The 22,343-nt window shown below is 45.0% G+C and overlaps 1 protein-coding gene across 1 annotated transcript in view; it reads left to right on the top strand.

The window, feature by feature from the left end:
• The window catches only part of LOC134578989 (cytochrome P450 2J6-like), a 46,461-nt gene extending 24,610 nt beyond the window's left edge, over positions 1-21,851 (top strand). The window contains exons 6-9 of the mRNA XM_063438115.1: positions 10,349-10,493; positions 10,601-10,788; positions 12,953-13,094; positions 21,539-21,851. Coding sequence (XP_063294185.1) covers positions 10,349-10,493; positions 10,601-10,788; positions 12,953-13,094; positions 21,539-21,720 — 657 coding nt within the window. The 3' untranslated portion in view covers positions 21,721-21,851. The remainder of the gene's footprint in view (positions 1-10,348; positions 10,494-10,600; positions 10,789-12,952; positions 13,095-21,538) is intronic.
• The last annotated feature ends 492 nt before the right edge of the window (positions 21,852-22,343 follow it).

Here is a 22,343-nt window from a genome sequence, read left to right as displayed (position 1 = left end):
ACACTATGATAGACTGAAGTAGTACAATGAGAGGTAAGAAGAACGTCTGTTGTGAGGGAATTATTATATTCTGTGCGTTTGGCCAGGAGTAGGTCGTGTAGGTAGGGTCGTGAGGAGAGCTACTATGTGGCCATATGTGGACAGTGCAAGATATAGCAGAAGTATAATACTCTAAGATGTGTTGATTTACAGGTAGAAAGCTGTGAGATAGCTGCACTTTACGCATACATTCCTATCCAGCTGATATGTGAACTTAGTGCCCAAATGAGGGGTTGCAAATAAGACGTATTTGTCCCCTAAGGTTACCTGAATTATGTTGCCCAAGGTCCATAGATGGCTTTGTGTAAGGACTATGCCTAAGAGGTTGAGCGTGGCCCAATGTTGTTCCTGTGGTACTGAGAGGTAACGTAAGTGTGAGTGGCATTGTAATGGAGTGGGGTTGGTGGTTTATTTTAAGTTATAGTTCAGTTGAAAGTTACTGGTTATGACAGCATAGCCATAATTGAAATATGGTCATACTGATATCGTACAGCAACTTTCAGCGAACATATGATCGTTGTAGGGTCTACATGGGGAACATGATAGAGGTGCCGAAATGCCATAACTAAATATACTATGTACCTTCTGAGTCCAATGACCTGAGGGCAGACGTACGGGACACCATTGCCAGGAATATAGGATAATTTTAACTCAGTCTTGTGTCTCTGGCCTTAAGGACCAGTGAGATATCGCCCTAGGTGTATGAGTGGTTCTCTGTGAAATCCTGGGAGGCAATGAGAAGTGAGGCGAGTTTAACGTCCTTGCCCTCCAGGGTATCCTTCTTGAGGTTTGCTGGTACCAAATGGTTGGGGTAATGACTTGAGGCCCTAAGATGATGGGCGTATTAGTATTACTGGGTTGGGAATGGGAAGCGCCCGGAAAATTGTTGCGAGTGGTTCTGGTGTCACGACTGGACAGCTACAGGCTTCCAGTCTTTACAGTCTATTGCGATCTGCCCCCTGGATGCTACTACAGAGGTGTACATGGTATGCATGTTGGCTTGCTTGTGCCCTATGTGCCTACCCCCGCGTCTGAACTGTTAGCCTAAATAGTTCTGCTTTGCGGGCAGTAGCTGGAGAGGGTATGCTGCCCTGCGTAATTGGGCCATGCGTCGTGGGATGGTCCATGTTCTAATTGAAGTGCCTGTGACCCTTTATGTGTAGGGGTGGCTGTCCTAGTTGGAGTACTTGGACTAGAACAGTCATCTCCTTCTTCTGGAACTTGGGACATGCTGAAATATATATATATATATATATGTAGGAATCATGAGTTACTCTTGAGGGTATATACGCCGTAGTATTAACTAGTGCCGAAGTAGCTAAACAATTCATTAGACTGGTGAGTCCCTACTAGTTGCTCTACCTATGGTTGGCGCAAGGGGGTACTCTGCTGCATGTGGGTTTACAAGAAATGAGTCGTAATCTGAGGAGGGGTTGTGACGAGTGATGCCCTTGCTCTGCAACATGCGAGGCGTCTAGCTATAATTTGGCCCGAGGGGCTCTTTACCTCTTTCATGGAGGATGGGTGTTAGTCTCACAGGAACTCTAACTCTATGGCTAAAGGTGCCTCTGGGAAGTACCTAGGTGGCCATACCCATTCGTCTATGGATTGACTCCTTAAACAACCTCTAGTTTAAAGAAGCGGGTGCCACGTAAGAAAAATATATGTTTGGTTAGTTCTGCAGTATTTTTAAATCCTGCCAAGGAGGGAGGCCTAAACCAGAATGATGGATGACAGAATGGAAGCAATTGGGTACATCTGAGTATGAAATGACACTCAACCTGCTGAAACTCCCCCCTAACTGCAGCGTTAATTCCCTGAGAACAACCCACCTATACCTTAAGGTGAGGTATGAATGGTTTGTCATGTATACTGTAGTTCTGACGAGCCAAGCATGTCTCAGCTTGGAGTCTTGAATCTGTAACACCTGTCAGCATCAGGTCAGATGGTTGACAAGTGTCTGATCAGTACCGATTGTTTGCAAATTCTGCTGACATGTAGCAATAAAACATGAACAACTATAATGTATGACAGTTTCCAGAAATTACTGTGACAGACAACATCACTTACCAAGTAACAGTAACACAACATTCTAGACCCCTGTCTATGTCTCTGAAAACACCATAAATAAAAAAAAATTACTTTGAGCTCTGATTATCTCTTTCCACACAAATGGACCTATTGAACAAAATGAGTAAATATTGGTATGAACCGTCGGTTTGACCCTTGTCAATGGAACTATTTATTAGGCATGTGCATGGGGAACATTTTTGGTTCGGTTCGGCATTCACTGTAAAAAAAATAAAATAAGCCCCCCCGAGCGGCGGGTGGTGGCCCTAAATTGGATTAAGAGGGGGGGGGGGGCACTGACCAAAGTATCTAATGATCTACTCGCTGCAAAATCTCGTGGTCACTACTCTATCCTAATTCTCCTTGACCTGGCTGCGGATTTTGACACTGTTGATCATCAACAGCTTCTTCTCATCCTCCGCAATATCAGTCACAAGATATTGCTCTCTCCTGGTGCTCCTCCTACCTCTCCGAGTGCTCTTTCAGTGTTTCTTTCTCTGGCTCTGCTTCTTCTCCCCAACTCCTCTCTGTTGGTGTCCCCCAAGGTTCAGTCCTTGGTCCCCTACTGTTCTCCATCTATACTGCCTCCCTTGGTAAACTCATTAGCTCCTTTGGCTTCCAATATCATTTCTATGCAGATGATACACAAATCTACCTGTCCTCTCCTGATCTCTCCCCGTCTCTCTTGACTAGTGTCTCTGACTGCCTCTCTGCTGTTTCTAACTGGATGGTTGCCCACTTCCTTAAACTAAACTTGATCAAAACTGAAATTCTGGTCTTTCCTCCCTCAAGTGTTGTTACTCCTGTGTCTGTCTCCCTCCAAGTCAACGGTGCTACCATCAGCTCCACCAAGCAGGCTCGCTGCCTAGGTGTTCTCTTTGACTCCGACCTCTCCTTCAAGCCTCATGTTCAATCTATCGCCAAATCCTGTAATTTCCATCTCAAAAACATTGCGCGCATCCGCCCCTACTTAACGCCATATGCGACTAAGGTGTTGGTCCATTCCACTGTCCTTTCTCGCCTTGACAACTGTAATCCGCTTCTCAGTGGTCTTACGTGCTCCCATTATTTAAAAAAAAATGTTTACAGTAAGCAGCCACAGGCTATACTCGCGGTATACCGTATATACTCGAGTATAAGCCGAGTTTTTCAGCACATTTTTTGTCCTGAAAAACCCCAACTCGGCTTATACTCGAGTCAGAGTCTGTATTATGGCAATTTGCATTGCCATAATACAGACTGGGGGGAGAGGGGTGCTGGCAGAGCTGTACTTACCTTTCCTGCAGCTCCTGTCAGCTCTCTCCTCCTCCGCGCCGTCCGTTCAGCACCTCGGTTAGCTCCCAGTGTAAGTCTCGCGAGAGCCGCGGCTCTCGCGAGACTTACACTGGGAGCTGACAGAGGGAGCTGCACAGACCGCGCGGAGGAGGAGAGAGCTGACAGGAGCTGCAGGAAAGGTAAGTACAGCTCTGCCAGCACCCCTCTCCCCCCACTGAACTACCAATGACACTGGACCACCAGGGAAGGAGCCCCCCTCCCTGGCCAGCTAGCAAGCAGGGAGGGGGGACGAAAAAAAAGATAATTAAAAAAAAAATTAATAATAATTAAATAATAAATAATAATAAAAAAAATAATAATATAAAAAAAAAAATTAATAATATATCAAATGCCCACCCCCACCAACACATACACAAACACACACTGCATCACACACTCACACTTCATTCATATACACACACTGCACTCACACACACTGCACTCACACACACACTGCACTCATACACACACACTGCATTCATTATATACACACACTGGAAATAAATATTCAAATAATATATACGCACACACACTGCACTCACACTGCACTCATACACACACTGCATTCATTATATACACACACTGAAAATAAATATTCAATTAATATATACGCACACACACTGCACTCATACACACACACACTGCACTCATACACACACACACTGCACTCACACACTGCATTCATACACGCACTGCACTCACACACTGCACTCATACACGCACTGCACACACACACTGCACTCATACACACACACACTGCACTCACGCACTGCACTCATACGCACACTGCATTCATACGCACACACTGCATTCATACGCACACACTGCATTCATTATATACACACACTGTAAATAAATATTCAATTAATATAATTTTTTTAGGATCTAATTTTATTTAGAAATTTACCAGTAGCTGCTGCATTTCCCACCCTAGTCTTATACTCGAGTCAATAAGTTTTCCCATTTTTTGGGGGTAAAATTAGGGGCCTCGGCTTATATTCGGGTCGGCTTATACTCGAGTATATACGGTAATTTACTAATACTAACTAATCTTTACTTAGTATTAGTAAATTTGTCTGAAAGACCAATTTAGGTCTTTCAGCCTTTTAGTAGATAGCTCCCTAATACCGTGGGAATTAGGGAGTTATCTACTTATTCATTCCTGTCATTACATTGACAGGCTAAGTAACTTACATTTTATATGAATGTGTGTTACTTGATTGTTGTAAGTGTTGCAAATGCTTATAGCTGAATCCTGGCTATGTTTGTATACTTTTTATTTAAAATTGTATACACTGTAACATTCTTCTTCTTTCACTGGGTAAGTATATTAGTACTTAAGCAATACTGTGCTTCGGAACTTCGGCACTTTGACACTTCGGAACTTCGGCACTTCGGAAATTCAGTAATTTCAGAACTTCAGGACCTCGGCAATTCGGCACTTCGGAAGTACCCGAATGTCCAAATTGCCCTAAATTTGTCCGAATTCATATTCGGACCGAAATGAATTGCACATGTCTACTAATTATCCTCCTGCCTGATAAAATTTACCGTCTAAGGATATTGGGAGTAGTAGTTGATGAATTGACATTTAAATAAGCAAGGGTATGTTGGAACTTGTAGGCTACGTGCCGCATGGCCACCAGGTGGCGTAGTGCTGTGCACCAACCTGTACAATATATATATAACATAGTTGGATTATACATGTATAGTCTATTGTAACCCAGCCACATATTTATTATTCAACTTTTAATGCCTGTGCGTGATGTGTGTTTAACTGACGTTTGAGTGTACAGCTTGCTTTGTGGTGGCCGTGCTGTACATGATTGCGCCCGCCGGCCGACAGCAGACCTGCGCCAGTGGAGGGACTTGCCGACCCTGAACGTGAGTACATTAAGTCGGGTGAGCTACCACCCTTGCGCCCCGGTTATTGGAGAAGGTGAGGGGGGGCTAAGAGCCCGCTGTGTCGCCACGCCATGCCTCCGTGTCAGAGGGGAGGAGGGGGCGGCTGGGGTGGTCTGTGAGCCAGTGTGAAGGACCTCCGTGTTCCCACTATTAGGGGAGGGGGTTTGAGAGCCGGGGAAGCTGGTGTAACGGGTCTCCGTGCCCTTGTTGTAAATGGGGAGTGGGGGGATGAGAGCCGGCAAATCTGTCAATGATGTGTAGCCGTAGCGGGGAATAATACACAGATTACACCTCTGACCAGGGGGGTGGGGTGGGGGGGGCGGAGGTGTTGTAGTTTATAAATACATGACATGGGAGGTGCAGTTTATAATTACATGACATTCCTAAGACCGGAAAATCTACGCATATCTGTAACCAGTTTCCCCCAAACATAACTGATGTACTTGTGTAACAGTGTGTACTTCTTTAAAAACATACAACTTCCTTGTGTGCGTGAGCCGTCTGGCTGAGAGTGAAGTGAGTAGTCTTCCTGCATTATGTACACCATCTGCCTGCTTGTCGGAAAGAAGCAGGCAGATGATGTTCTGAACCTGTGTGGACTGTGCATAGTGACGGCTATGCCGTCGGGTATGTGCCGTGCTGCGGGAGCAACCTAGTTGAAAATGCCTTCCAGTAATCCCCCCCCTGTTTACAGTTCCTGATGCCGTGCCGGGGGCAATCTGCCGCAAGGGAACAAGCTTGTATGCCTGCCGGTGGAGGCCGTGCTGGGATACCGCAGACCTCCATGACCTGGGTCTGTGGGGGGTCAACAGTACCACTGTTGTGTATACCGGAGCCGTGGACATCGGCGGGTCGGGACATAGCTAAGCTGCAGACGGGTACAATGATATCCGTCTGCTATCTTACTGTTTAGTGGGGAACACCTAGTGTGACGGGCAGCCGAGCGTTCAGCGGATTGCGCAAACTGGCGAGCTGTCAGGAGAAGGCTAACTGTCAGGAGGAGAAGAGAGCTGCAACTGAATTCACATGATGGGAACCGGAAGTCCAGAAGTACGTCTGGACCAGTAAGTACGTTAGGTGGGGGGGAGTCCCTTTTAAAGGGACATAGCCCCTCCCACAACTTCAGGCCCCGCCTTCCAATATATAATTTATACATTTCCTATTGGAAAGCATTGGATTGGTTGAGATCGTCAATTTTGATCTCAGACGTGGGGCGGGGCCAGCGGCGGTGATACTGGAAAAAATGTGAGTAAAACCACTTTTTAAAAGTAAGGAGAGGGGGGCCAGTGGTTTACACAGTGCTTTTAAAACTATAGTGTCAGGAATACTTGTTTGTATTCCTGACACCATAGTGTTCCTTTAATGGAAAGCGGAAAATTATAGTTATTATTATTATTATTATTGCCATTTATATAGCGCCAACAGATTCCGTAGTGCTTTACAATATTTTGAGAGGGGGGGATGTAACAATAAATAAGACAATTACAAGAAAACTTACAGGAATAATAGGTTGAAGAGGACCCTGCTCAAATGAGCTTACAGTCTATAGGAGGTGGGGTATTAGAAACATTAGGATAGGAAATATCAAGTAGGAGTGAAGCAGAGCTGGAGGAGAGAGCAAAGCACTATCCCATAGGAGAGCAAGAGACAGGTATGTAAGGGAGAGATTACTCTGGGAGGCCATACGCTTTCCTGAAGAGATGGGTTTTAAGGCCCTTCTTAAATGATTGAAGACTAGGGGAGAGTCTGATGGCAGTAGGCAAGTTATTCCATAGGAGAGGAGCCGCCCGTGAGAGGTCCTGCAAGCGTGAGTTGGCCGTACGGGTGCGAGCAGCGGTCAGGAGGTGGTCGCGGGCAGAGCGGAGGGTACGAGGAGGGGCATACCTCTGGATCAGTGAAGAGATATAAGAGGGGCTGGAATTGTTCAGTGCTTTAAATAGTTGAACAAGAGCATGTCAAAATTCTACAATTTGTTTTGGTTATGAAGTTAGACATATGCCTTAGGCCTTAAGGAATAAGTAAGATCGTTTTTTGGTAGAATTAACCTGTACCCCACCCAGCTTTACAAATCATACCCCAGAATGTGAAAAACTGCTTATTGTACAGGTGAAATTGTGCATTCTTTAGTTTAACTATGCAATTGAGGGAGTTCTGGAGACATTATAATAAACCATACGTTTTCAAGGGACTTGTAGGTACGGTATCTGTTGCATCATTTAAAGTGATTATAGTGTCTGGAGTTCCTATCCTTCCATTCAGCGTTAAATCATTTAAAAAAAAATAAAAAAAATTTGGAGCCAATAACCATTGCTTTTTAATGTAAGACATGGATACACAACAATAATGGCTTGGCGCAGCAAGCGATGGTAGGTGCAAAACAAGAAAACACAGCAGACAAATTAGCATCATGTCGTCTAGGCTGATGCATATGGTCTCTTTAAACTGGGGTATGAGTCTATGTGGGGAGTACTGTATACCTAAAGTCGCGTTGAACTTGGTCTCGTGGCCGCAGGACCAGTCGCTGCATCTGGAAAGTCACTGTGATTAGGACTAGACCTCCCGGTTTTAGCCTCCCATGCCCGTAGGTCGTTGCACCTGAGGCACACGGTAGTCGGTTTGTGGCTTGCGTATAGTCACTTAACTACACCATGGATCATTGTGTTCATTTGCTGCACACATGTTAACAGCACGCTAAGACATAGGGCCCTCAATTCGCACTCTGTCAGTCGTGGTATTAAGACACCTGACCAGGGCTTTATATACCGGCTCTATATAGTCTCTCCAGACAAAGACTTGATGTAATAGTATCATCTACCATCTAGCCATAGAGTCATATATTGCATTCTTGTATTTGTGTGAACTAAGATACAAGGCACTAAATTCCTATATTGCAGGCATAGAGTCTATTCGAACTAAGCTATTAGACATCAGTTCCTATTACTGTTTGTATAGAAGTATGTGGTCTCCTGAAACTAAGACATAACAGTGGGTTTGTTCACCGGAGATCTAAAGACTAATTGATTATCCGCAATGTTTGTGTGTTGTAGCCTGAATTTCTATAAATCAGTTTACTTAACTGTTGGCAGGTCAACAGTTTTAAGTCCATTTACCAGAGGAAGTCTCTGTTAGTGTTAGTGTTCGTTTGGTCCTTCTTCTCCGATGGTCTTGGTTCTGCGGCTCTGTGTGCAGGGGTCAGCCTCTGTACCCTGAAGTTGGATGGTTTGCTCTGTGCGTGGTCAGTCACCCTGGGACTCTCCGGTCTTTCGAATCTCTTGGTGGAAGCGGGGCTTTCCCGTGCCGGGGGCAGACCCACCTTTTGCAGGAAGGGCTCCGGATCATCTTCAGATGTCAGGATCATACTCTCTCCCTCTATTTCTGTTAGGAGTGTGCCCTCCACTCCCCAGCGGAATCTTATTCCTGAGTCTTGCAGTTTTTTGGCTACAGGTGCCAGCTTTCTTTTCTCCGTGAGAACGGTGAATGGGATGTCAGGGAATATGTCCTCCATTAGTGATTGCCCCCATTTCTCGGGAACGTGCCAGTATAGCTGACCTTATAGCGATATCTAGGGTCACCATGATGACGTCTCTGGGTGCTCGGCTGCCGCCGATTTCCGCACCTGGAATGCTGAGGAGAACCGCTGCCGGTCTTCACCTCCCTTTACACCCATGTGCGCTATCAGCTTGTGGGCATAGGGCAGGAGCTGCTCATCTGTCACTGATTCGGGGACCCCCCGGAGATGGAGGTTTTTCTCAGCTGTTGCACTTGAGAGGTAAGTTTTTCTAGGTGGTTGTCCCCGGCCGCTCGGTCAAGTTCTCTGGCTGTCTCGCGGTTTTCCATTGCCAGGACTCTTTGGCGCAACTCCCCTACCCCAGCCTGGACTTGCTTGAGGTCTGCTCCCCATATTTTCCTCATTTCTGTGAGGAGTCTATTTATGTCCCCTTTTGTAGAGGGTGTCTCGTCTTCCTCCATATCGGAAAGGCAGGACGGTGTTTCTGACTGGGGGGAGGGTGTGGGTTCCTCTTCGTCCTGTGAGGCCTCAGATGCCGCGTGTGTGCGGCGCGAGTCCGGCGCCATCCTTATGGCCTGTGAGTTTGTCGGCCGCTCAAATGAGGTTCTAATATCTGGCTGGTGGGAACTTGCCGGTCCTTGAGCCTTTCTATTTTTTCGCCCCATTCTCTCTATAGGGGGGATGTCTCCGTTAAATCATTTTTTATGTTTTAATGCTAAATATAGTCCCCAGCAGCTCATCCCCTCTGTGCTGCTTGGGATAATGAGGAAGCATTAGCCTGAGTAGCAGTAGGCAGCTGTAATTGGCTTAAAGTGTCAGACTACACAGCACTCATTGCTAGAATTGTGTAATCTGCCTTGGCTGTACCTACAGTAGGGGCTGGGCTGTTGGTGGCCACTTATTTACATTGTAAATCACTGAATTTTGCCTGGATGGAAGAAATCTGGTGAAAATGGGCCATTTCCAACCAGAATGGAAATTTTCATATTTACTAAAGCCAAATCCGGTTGGAATTTAGCCAACCCGATCGGATCTGCCCTAATTGGCCGAATGCAATTGGTGTTCAGATAACAATCACTGATTTTTGCATCTGAACTCTGTACAAAGTACAGGATTCAGAATATCCGGTAGGATGCACATTTGCACATTTGATAAGTTCACTTGCATTTTCAAAGCAAATAATAATTAGAAGTACTATTTGACCATTGGCACTGGAAGCAGTCAACGGGCAAATAGTAAAAAAAAAAAAAAAAAAAAGAAAGAAAGCCTTGGCAGTTGGAGGGTTAAGAATGTGGTAGCTGGCTAGCAAACATACTAAATTGTTTAATAAAAAATAAAAATAATGGCCCCCATATTTCTATAGGGTCTAAATCATTGCTAGGGATTCCAAACCCTCCCTTCCAATGTATCCTGATTTTATATATGTATTTCAAAAATATATTTGACAAAACTATTCTTCTTCTATTAAATTAAATTTAAATTGACCTGATCTGCGTGTTTATGTCCATGCAGGAAGAACAGCATAATGGTAAAAAAACCTTTGACATTCGGAACCTGTTTACTTGCATGGCAGATCTGTTTGTGGCTGGAACTGAGACTACATCTGCTAGCCTAGAGTGGTGTCTGCTTTACATGATGGCGTTTCCAGATGTACAAGGTACAATCTCTCCTCAGGCCTCAATCAATTAGATCTGTGCTCTATAATACAATTGTGATATATTTTTTTTTTGGTCTGTTCTGACCACGTGAATTATTTCTTTTTAGAGAAATGTCGAAATGAAATAGACAAAGTTCAGGGAGACCGAGAGCGGCTTAATTATGAGGATCGAGTGAGCATGCCGTACACGCAGGCTGTTCTACAAGAGGTACAGCGATTTGCAAGTGTTGTGCCTCTAGGAGTATCTCATGCGCCACTAGAGGATGAACAACTAAATGGTTTTACCATACCAAAGGTGAGATAAAACATCATCACAATCAGGTTGGAGAGCAATATTATTTTATTGAATATATTTTGTTACATTTTAAATCATGATTATAGAAATCTGTATTCATGTAGATGCAAGGATTACATATGACTTTAACAGTTGACACATCCAGATTCAAAGAAGATTGGCCAACTTAAACCTCATGCGATGTCTGTAAAATAACCATAAGCCTGCCTCTTCATGATGATATAATTTGTCAGAGGTTGCTATATCTCTCATGCAGGGAGAACTTGCCTTCGTTTTGTTTTTGGATTGCCCATATGGGTAAGATCAGTCTGATTTGCAAATCGTGTAGGTTCTCTTTGTAATGGCACAAGTGAGCAAAAATATTTTTGAGATCTGAGTGGGGACTAACTGTTACGGCCTCCGGTCTGCCGCACGGCACGTCTGTGCCCGACCAGCACGACCGCACCGATAAAGCAAGCTTACCTGCTCGTCGGTGAGCCGGGAACCGCTCCTCCGCATCTTCTGGGCAGTGTGCCCAAACCAAAGATGGCGCCGACCATGCTGTCGCGTCCATCAAAGGCTCCGCCCCTAAAGGTTATACGGATGTGCGCGTGACATCACGACGCCAACGCACATGTACCTTCTGGGGTCAGAGGTCACCCTCTGACCAATCAGAGCCCAGAGAGGGATATTTAAATCCCTAATTTGCTCCCGTACCTTGCCCTGTCGTGGTTTCCGGTTCCTGGTTCCCGAGAGTGCGTTTTTCCTTGTGATTCTGATCTTCTGGTATGTTAATCTTGGCTTTTCCTGGTTATTCCAATTTCTGGTTCTCCTGACTTGGCTTGTTTAAATGGTATTGTGTATTTCTGGCTTCCTTGACCTTCGGCTTTTCCTTTGACTATTCTCTGTCTCTAACGTATTAGTCCGGCCATTCTAAGGTCCGGTTGACGTTCTGTCCTTTTATTTCCCTTCTTATTTCTATTATGTTTACATAGTTTCTGCGTGTTGGACCACACTAGCAGTCGTGACACTAAATATAGGGCAACCTCTCTAAGTTTGTTTTCCTATTCTCAGAGTTCTCGTATTCTCTGTTTTTGGGTATATCTCACAATGGCCTCAATTTAATATTTTTGAATAAGGGTTTCAAACGATCATAGTCTGTTAGGAAAACTTTTCAAATGATCTATCTGCAAATATTTCAATATAATTTCATGATGACTTCTGTAAATAAATCATTTTTAAAAGGTTTTTCTAATAGCTTGTAAACATTTGAAAAAATATTAAATCAAGGCCAATGTTGGCAATGTCCTCAGTGCAACAACCTTTCCCTAAGAGCTAAATGTACTTGGAGATTGATGCTGGTAAGGTATATTGTTTAAAATGGTATACATAGTGAAAAACAAGCAGCAATGCTAAGGTCACAACACAATGTATTTGTCACGGTTCTAACCAGACTGCCAGACGAGGTCACCCAGAAGTGCCCAATAGAGGATTTGAACCTGAGTACTCTGCAGTCCTGGGGCTGCAGTTTTTTTGCCTCTGAGCCATAATACAGCTCAGGAAACATCCAGAAGTCTAATCTTGCCTTGTATCCAGCACTGGGGACTGGACGTTATCTGAGACTGCTCCTGTCACTCATGGTTCACCTGTGGCTGGTCACTCATTAGCCAGGTATAAGACACTGCCTCTCCCTGAGGGCAGTGTCAGTTCATTGACTCTGGTTCAAGTATTGCTGTTTCGTGTTCTCCTGTTGATTCCTGACCATGGCTTGTTATTTCGTGTGCCCTGACTTCTGGCATCCTCTGACCTCGGCTCTCTACTGGTTTATCATGATTTCTGGCACCCACTGACCTTTGGCTTATCAACGACGATTCTCCTGTTTATGTCCATATCTGCACTGCGACTTGGAGCATCATCCTGCACAGCCCCCGTGCACCGACTCATAGGCCAGGTGAATTCTTACCTGACCACCTTGGCCTGTGTTTACTTGCAAGGGTGAGCACATATATCTGCGCTACAGACTCCAACTCAGGTAAGCCCTGATAGTATTATTATTTTTTTTCTTTCTTTATAAGTTTGTGGTCCATTTGTTTTTCAGTTTAATTTAGTCTGTCAGTGTACAGTAATCTAGATGAGCTTTGCTATTACCATTGCTAAAGATGATCTAACATCTGATTTCTTTCAGGGAACAATAATTATCACAGATCTGTCATCTCTTAATTATGATGAGACTTATTGGAAATATCCACATGAGTTTAATCCAGAGAACTTCCTGAACAATGATGGGGAATTGATCAAAGCAGAAGCCTTCTTACCCTTCTCTGCAGGTAAGTAGCTCAGTCACAGGTGGGTTGTGAAAAGCTAAGCCCCATATTTACACTAAGCTCATGACGTTAATGTATATGGCAACAGCCCCCCAAAATGCAGCTTACACACATTATTCATAGGTGAGATAACAGTAAAGCAAATGTAACTGCTCATCTTGATTTCCTGCTTGAATATCTTGGCAGAATCTAGAGGAGGAAATGGCCAATATCCTACCAATATCATAACTCCCAACAGGGTCTTGTAGCCAGGGTTCCACAAGTCCCTTGCCGTTACTGAGACTATACACTGCCATCCTGTCCATCTACAGATGTAAAAAATATACCTGACTCCTGGCCTTCCAAAGATGTCAAATTACCAAGCCTTCCTACTCATCCAAAAATGCCAAACTAAGTCCACCTTCCGCCCATCCATAGATGTGAAAATATTTAGTCCGTGAAAGATATTGCTGTCAAGTGCTGAACTACATGTTCCATAAAACCACTCTGGACACAGGGGTGTTGTGACAGAAGCTCCCATGCCATGGCCTTTTCGAGAGGCTTGAAGGCCATCCTCTAACCCACAGAGATCTCTTCCCAGCAGTCTGTGAAAGAGGTGTGTGACAGCAGCACTTAATGTACAAACTATACATTGTTACTTTGGTAACTCTGTTGCACCATTTGCTGACTGACTAGAAGTGTGTATATTTGCATTAGACTGGTATGCAAACAAGAGCAAAAAAAATGAAAGTCAAATATGTATATGTATATATATATTACAGTATTGCTTTTTATTGTGTTTGGAAATGCTATTTGTATTATATAGTTAATGTATTCATTTTAATTGCTCATGTGCTAATGTTCTATGTATTTTTATTTTAAATGTTTGTCACCACATATTTAAGGACTAGTCCTCAAAGGCTAGTCTTTGTCCAAAATAACAATTTGGATGTTAGTCCCTTTTGGAACTGTGTGTCCTGTGTGAACTTTTAAGGATCCCAGTAACAGAGTCTTCAGATCTGTTGGCTGGCTGCACAATCCTCTAGCAAGAAGAGAGCTAGACCTGAGAGCTGCAAGTGTCTTTAGAAAGACAGGAGTTATCACATGCAGGCAGAGGTGCATACTTGCCTGGAGGATGGACTGCAGAGGAATAGGCAGAGGGGACAATACCTGCCTGGAAGGAAGCAACAGCTAGAAAGCGGACTGAGCGGAGGTACTTGTTCGGAGTACAGGAGGTCTGTCACATCTGGTTGTAGCGAATGGATAGCTTCCTAGCGATTGAAGAAACACCCCATGTATACCAGAGCATCTTCTGGGACCCCTGCACATTTTCTGGTGAGGGATAGCACGAGCACTAGGGATTGGCTTTCTTCTGAGGCAATTCATCAGCAAAGGTGCCCACAGAGTTGGACCAAGCAAGCATGACATCCTCCGACTTGTACTCAGAATTTCTGTTCGACTGGTATAGTACGGCCCTAATGTTTTGGTGAAGATCCTCCATACGACCTGAAACCAGGTGACCGTTGATTTTCAAGCAAATATAGACTGCGAGTTCCAGATAGCCCATGTGAGGGGAGGAGGGCTAAGACGAAAGGAAGGTTACAGTGGCACATCAGCAGAGGGTGGTGCAACTGTTCTGGGAGGATGTGCCCACAGATTTAATTGACTTTACATCTGAGGATGTTGGCCAGGTAGACGTGAAGAGATTTGTGTTCTCCACTCCTGAATCACAGGGATGCTGAGTCACTGGCCCAGATTTCCAACCCCATGGCAGGTGGACCCTGGCCACCCCCTTCCCTCCCCAATGGCAATTTGGTTCATCAAAAGTGCAGAGTATTGGTCTAGCTCCCTAGCCAGTGGTGTATCCTGGTTTTGTGCTGCCCTAGGCAGGACAAAACTCAGGCGCCCCTTTCCCCCCCCCCGCGCGCCACCCCCACCCATCCTTTCCCCCCGCCCCGCATTCTAAATACACACACACACATTCACTGACAGATACGCATACACTAGCTAACAGAAACACACACTCGCTAACAGAAACGCACACACACTAACAGACACACTCACACTCAGTAACAAACAAACACACTCACTAACAGACACACACTAGCAGACACACACACTCACAGGCAAACACACACACTCACAGGCAAACACACACACACTAACAGACACACACACTAACAGACACACACTGTTGTGCCACTGGCCTCTGTCCTCAACTACTATTTTTGTCCTGTACCGGTGGAGGGGAGTATAGCAGAGATGTCAACCTTGCGGCCCCCCCAGATGTTGCTGAACTACAACTCCCATGATTCCCTGCCCATCTGTTTCATTGAAAGAATCATGGGAGTTGTAGTTAAGCAACATCTGGGGGGCCGCAAGTTTGACAACCCTGGAGTACAGTCTTAACCAGTGTAATACCAGGAGGCTGGGTAAATGGCCCATATTCCAACCCATTGTCTTACAGACACCGGCCACTGTGTATTCTCTCCAGCGGCTCATAGGACTTAAAGGGACACTGTAGGCACCCAGACCACTTCTGCCCATTGGAGTGGTCTGGGTGCCAACTCCCACTACCCTTAACCCTGCAAGTGTAATTATTGCAGTTTTTAATAAACTGCAATAATTACCTTGCAGGGTTAAGTCCTCACCTTGTGGCTGTCTATTAGGCAGCCACTAGAGGGAACTTCCTGCTCTATAGCACAGGTTGCTAGAGCATCGCTGGACGTCCTCACGCTGTGTGAGGACCTCCAGCATCGCTCAATTCCCCATAGGAAAGCATTGAAAATCGTTTTTAATGCTTTCCTATGGAGTGCGCTAATGCATTAGGTCTCCTCGGGCGGTGGGCGGGATCAGTCTCGCCCACCGTCCGACGTAGGCAGAAGGTGGAGCGGCGGGGGAGGAGCAGGCAGCGACGTGGGACATGTCGCTGCCTCAGGTAAGTCACTGAAGGGGTTTTCACCCCTTCAGCAACTGGGAATTGGGGGGTGGGAGGGAGAGGAATCCTGCAGTGCCAGGAAAACGGATTGTTTTCCTGCCACTGGAGATTCCCTTTAAGGGAGAAGGTGAAATTTAAGCTTTTTTCCCAGCGGCAATACCACGAGAGATGACGAGGTTGGCTGGGTAAGTGACTCTTTTCAATCCCTCTAGCCCGGGGACCAGAAGTGAGCTAGATCTGAGAGTCACAAGTGTATTTATAAAAAGAGAGGAACTATTACATTGCAGGCAGAGGTGCATCCCTGCCGAGGGGATGATACCTGCCTGGAAGTGAACCTGTAGAGGAATAAGTAGTGGGGGTGATACCTACCTGGAAGGAAGGAGCTTCAGATAGACCCCAGTCAAGCTTCGGCAACTGGGGCTGAAGCGTTCCAGAATTCCAGAAAGTGGCTAGGAAGGAGACTGGACAGAGGTACTTGGTCGGATGTACAGGAGCTTTGTTACAGATGTATAGGATATGCTTCTAAGTTCTTTCCCTTTGAAAATAGTGGGAGCATCAGGGCTGGCTGGATCGTTTTTATAGTAAGTTAGTGAACTGCCACTAGTCAGTAAAAGATCACCTTTACCCCACAGAAGCATATTCGTTATCTACTAATAGTTTTTCTACAATTTGAATAACTGGGGACAGTTTTAGTGACTGTCCACAAGAAGGTGACCAGATGTTTTTAGCTGTTGAAAATGGAGTGAAAGACAATGACAACGGACGCCATTCAGGTCAGTTGCGAGGCTCAACCAATAGCAGATATTTCTCCAACATCAGGGAATGGAGAACCGTTGACCTAGCCCTTTGACAACCTCAGTAGCATCCCCACAAGATCTCATGGTCTTGGCAAAGAATGATCAGATTCATCTCTACTATTCCACATGTTACCATCCAGGGGCACTAGCTCACAATGAATTGACATCTACATGAAAGTTCTAGCTTATGTACATGTTTCCTCAAATTCCTTGCATACCTTTTTAAAGAGTTTTTAGAGACACAATTCCTGTAATTAGTGTCCTACTGTATTCACCAAGAAGGCTGTGGTTTTCCCTCCTGAAGAAATTGGCCTCAAATATCATTGGCCTTATAGCATCCCTTCACACTTCCTGAAAATAAATCTTTTTTTTTTTTTTTTTTAGCTTCCCTTATTGTACAGTTTGTTTAATTTAGAATTTGTATCTCCCTCTCTGTTAATTGCCTGCTAGATATGATTTAAAATTAAACCTTTTTTTCATGCAGGCTGTGTGAGTCACAGCCAGGGGAGGTGTGGCTAGAGCTGCATGGACAGAAAAAAAGAGTGATTTAACTACAAAATGGCAGATAATTATGCAGTGACACTGCAGGGGCATGATCTACACATCAAAACTACTTAATTATGCTAAAGCAGACTTGTAGTTTTACCTTGTCAAAAAAGTTAGCACTCCATAAGAAATACATACCGTATATACTCGAGTATAAGCCGACCCGAATATAAGCCGAGGCCCCTAATTTTACCCCAAAAAACTGGGAAAACTTATTGACTCGAGTATAAGACTAGGGTGAGAAATGCAGCAGCTACTGGTAAATTTCTAAATAAAATTAGATCCTAAAAAAATATATTAATTGAATATTTATTTACAGTGTGTGTATAATGAATGCAGTGTGTGTGTATGAGTGCAGTGTGTGTGTATGAGTGCAGCGTGTGTGTATGAGTGCAGCGTGTGTGTATGAGTGCAGCGTGAGTGTATGAGTGCAGCGTGAGTGTATGAGTGCAGCGTGAGTGTATGAGTGCAGCGTGAGTGTATGAGTGCAGCGTGAGTGTATGAGTGCAGCGTGAGTGTATGAGTGCAGTGTGAGTGTATGAGTGCAGTGTGTGTGTGTGTGTGTGTGTTGCAGAGCCTTGGTGGGGGGTGGGCAATTTATTATTTTTATTTATTGAATTTAATTATTATTATTTTTGTATTATTATTTATTATTTAATTATTATTTTTTTATTATTACTAATTTATTTTTTTTCGTCCCCCCTCCCTGCTTGATACATGGCAGGGAGGGGGGCTCTCCTTCCCTGGTGGTCCAGTGGCATTGGCAGTTCAGTGGGGGGGGGCTGTGGGGGCTGGCAGAGCTGTAACTTACCTGTCCTGCAGCTCCTGTCAGCTCTCTCCTCCTCCGCGCCGTCTGTGCAGCTCCCTCTGTCAGCTCCAAGTGTAAGTCTCGCGAGAGCCGCGGCTCTCGCGAGACTTACAGTGGGAGCTGACCGAGGTGCTGAACGGACGGCGCGGAGGAGGAGGGAGCTGACAGGAGCTGCAGGACAGGTAAGTTACAGCTCTGCCAGCCCCCCTCTCCCCCAGTCTGTATTATGGCAATGCAAATTGCCATAATACAGACTCTGACTCGAGTATAAGCCGAGTTGGGGTTTTTTAGCACAAAAAATGTTTATACTAGAGTATATACGGTAATTCAAAAGATCATTTTTTAATATTATTAGTTTTTAATAAAAATACAAACTCCTATATAATACATTAATGCTATTACCCGTCAACTTATCGGATGCAGCTAGATACACCAAGCTCATTTTATCAATGGACAAGACATTGGTGTAGGAACCAATTAAAATTTGGTATGGGAAAGCATTTTCATAATAAGTTCATCCCCAATTACAGAGCATACATTAAACCAGTGCTACTCAATATTTTTATGTAGAAGTACCCTTGCAGGTCTTAAACAAAAATCATAAGTACCCTTGACTCGAAAAAGTAATTTATTGGTTTTAAATTCCAGATTTATTGTGTAGATATTTAAGTTAATCTCATATTGGAGAACAATCCTGATTAAGATAGTATAGAATAATTTCAAGACATTGTGCTGCCTGGGTCAAAGGATGAAATGCTGCCCCCCTACTTGCACCAAAAGCACGCCAGTGTGTGTAGTGAATTCAATGTCTGTTTGTGTAGTGGATGCAGTGTTTATATCATATTCAGTATGTAGTGAATGCAGTGTCTGTGTGTCATGGATGCTGCATCTGTTATTGTGTGTATTGTATGAAGTGTGTGTTGTGTGTATGTGTATAGTGGAGGCAGTGTGTGTGGTGGATGCAGTGTGTCTAGTGGATGCAGTGTCTGTGTAGTGGATGTAGTGCATGCAGTGTGTGTGTGTAAAGTTGGATAAATGCTAGTGGGGGTGAGCAGTTTAAATTAAATTGGGGTTATCTCCCCTTCCTGCCTCTTACCTGTGGGCTGGAAAGGGCGGAACAGTGTGTAGAAAGGTGACAGTATAGGGGGAACAGTCTGTAGAAAGGTGACCATATAGGAGGAACAGTGTGTAGGAAGGTGACAGTATAGGGGGAACAGTGTGTAGGAAGGTGACAGTATATGAGGGCAGTGTGTAGGAAGGTGACCGTATAGGAGTGCAGTGTGTAGGAAAGGGACAGTGTGGGGGCAGTGTGTATGAAGGCTGTGGGGGCAGGGTGTGGTGGTGACAGTGTGGGGGGCAGGATATGAGAGTGACAGTGGTGGGAGGCAGGATGTAAGTGTGACAGTGGTGGAAGGCAGTATGTCAGGGTGACAGTGACAGTGTGGGGTGACAGTGGTGAGGAACAGCGTGTGAGGGTGACAGTGTAGGGGGCAGGATGTGAGCGTGACAGTGGTGGGAGGGAGTATGTGATGGTGACAATGACAGTCGTAGGGGGCAGGATGTGAGGATGGCAGTAAGGGGGCAGGATATTAGGGTGACCATTTAGGGGGCAGGATATTAGGGTGACCATGTAGGGGGCAGGATATGAGGGTGACAGTGTAGGGGGCAGGATGTAAGGGTGACGGTGACAGTGGGGGACAGGGTGTGAGGGTGACAGTATGTGGGCAGGATGTGAGGGTGACAGTGACAGTGTGGGGGTGACAGTGGTTAATGGCAGTGTGTGGAAGTGACGGGGGGCAGTATGTATGGGTGACAGTGACAGGATGACAGTGGGGGACAGGGTGTGAGGGTGACAGTGACAGGGTGACCGTGTGGGGCAGGGTGTGAGGATGACCGTGGAGGGCAGGATGTGAGGGTGACCATGGGTGGGGGGGGGCAGGGTGTCAGGGTGACATTGTCAGGGTGACAGTGCTGAGCAGGGTATGAGGGTGACTTTGATACAGTGGGGGGCAGGGTGTGAGGGTGACAGTGACAGGGTGACAGTAGGGGGCAGGGTGTGAGGGTGACGGGGCAGGGTATGAGGGTTACAGTAGGGGGGGCAGAGTATGAGGGTAAAAGTGGGGGGAGCAGGGTATGAGAGTGACAGTGGGTGGCAGGGTGTGAAGGTGACATTGTGGGGGCATGGGTAGGGGGATGACAGGCTGTAGGAAGGCTGGTTACATATCTTGTTTCTCAGTGCTCCCCATTTCCTGGTGATCCAGTGGCTGACTCTACAGGTCTATAGCTCCGTCGGGCACGAGCTGCAGACCAAGTTCTCATAAGCTCAGATTAGAGCTTTGCCGAGGTAATCCGCGGCAACGCGCTGTGAGCTTGCGAGCATTCCATCACTTGGTCTGCAGCTTTGCACTCGGCGGAGCTGCAGACAGGATGTTCCCCCTAGGCAGACTGATGGAGGGGCCCGGTGGCATACAGGGCAAGCCGCCAGGCCCCTCCTGGTGTCTGGCAGGACCCGACGAATCAGTCTGCATTAAGGTTTAAAGAGCCGCCTCTGCTACATATATATGCAGCAGAGGCAACCCGGGGCGGTAAAATGCCACCCCTGTTAAAGTGCTATTGCCCCAGTCTGTATGGGATTTTCTTTGCTAGAGCGTTGCTGGACGTCCTCACGCTGTGTGAGGATCTCCAGCGTCGCTCATATCCCCATAGGAAAGCATTGAAAATCTTTTTCAATGCTTTCCTATGGGGAGCGCTAAAGCGCATGCGCGGCATTGCCGCGCATGTGCATTAGGTCTCCTTGGCCGGTGGGCGGGATCAGTCTCGCCCACCGGCCGACGGAATCAGAAGGAGGAGCGGCGCAGAGGAGGAGACAGCGCCGAGGGACATCGCTGCTGCCTCAGGTAAGTGACTGAAGGGGTTTTCACCCCTTCAGCAACTGGGGATTGGGGGTTGGGAGGGAGAGGGTACCTCCAGTGCCAGGAAAACGGATTGTTTTCCTGGCACTGGAGTTTCCCTTTAAGGTTTGAGATTTAAGTAAAAATAGATATAAATGAAAGAAAGGCATAATAACTGTTAAAGCTTTTATAAATGATTGTTAATATTAACAGGGTTATTCACAAAAGGGAAAATTCAATGAGAATTTCAAATTAAAGTCAGAGTAAATGAATGTAAAGCATAGTTGACTAATATAATTGCTCCAGTTCTGCTATTCTGACCATGCAATTCACTTTGAATTCACCTTGATTCTTACTTTAGTGATTAACCCTATAAGGTTGTTTTTGAAGGAATGTAGGCATTATAGAACAAATGTAATTTATTCTTTATAGGTTTATAGATTATTTAGAGGTTCTTTTCTGTCTTTACGTTTTTTTATTTTTCTCAGGACCGCGGGTCTGTCTTGGAGAAAATCTCGCTCGTATGGAAATATTCCTCTTTTTTACCACTCTGCTGACGCACTTTGAATTCCAGTGGCCGGATCCAGCATCAACTCCAGACCTCACACCAGTGTTTGGTGTCTCCCAGGCCCCAAAACGTTTTCAAATTCGTCTGGTATCGAGGAAATAAATGTAATCTCCGGAAGATAAATTACAATATACGTTTTAACAGAGCAACAAATGCTCAACTATTACAGGAACTTACACAACATATCCAATCATTGTTAAAGGCATTTAGCTTCTATTATGAAAGGAGATTTGACCCCCTAGGACCAATGTTATTATGCGATGTAACCTTTTCGTGGCCAAGGCCTTTTTGGCACTTTTGGCATGAGTTCATTCTTCCAAAACATATTCTATATCACTTTTAAAGGAGACATAGGGATTTCTTTTGACCCTATATGTATAAATAACACAATATTAAATCTGAAGAAAATATTTGAAAATTTGTAAAACAAAAACACTTTTATTTCTCCTTTTTAAATAACTCCTACACAACAAGTGCAACTAAAGAAAATTCACTCAAAATAGATTCACCAATTGTCCCTGATTGTTTATATGCCCAATATGTCTAGGATGTCAATACATTTTTATAATTTTATAAACAAATATTGTAAGGAGTGAATTGTTGTTGTTTTTTTTGTTGTTGTTGTTTTTTGTCAATCTTTCTTTTATTCGAGTGAATTGTGTTTTTAAAGCTAACATTTTTAAAATATCACAACTGAGATTACAACTTTTATAGTAGTTACAGAA

Source organism: Pelobates fuscus, chromosome 12, assembly GCF_036172605.1.
Source record: "Pelobates fuscus isolate aPelFus1 chromosome 12, aPelFus1.pri, whole genome shotgun sequence".
Classification (NCBI taxonomy): domain Eukaryota; kingdom Metazoa; phylum Chordata; class Amphibia; order Anura; family Pelobatidae; genus Pelobates; species Pelobates fuscus.
This window is presented reverse-complemented; position numbering and strand designations above follow the sequence as displayed.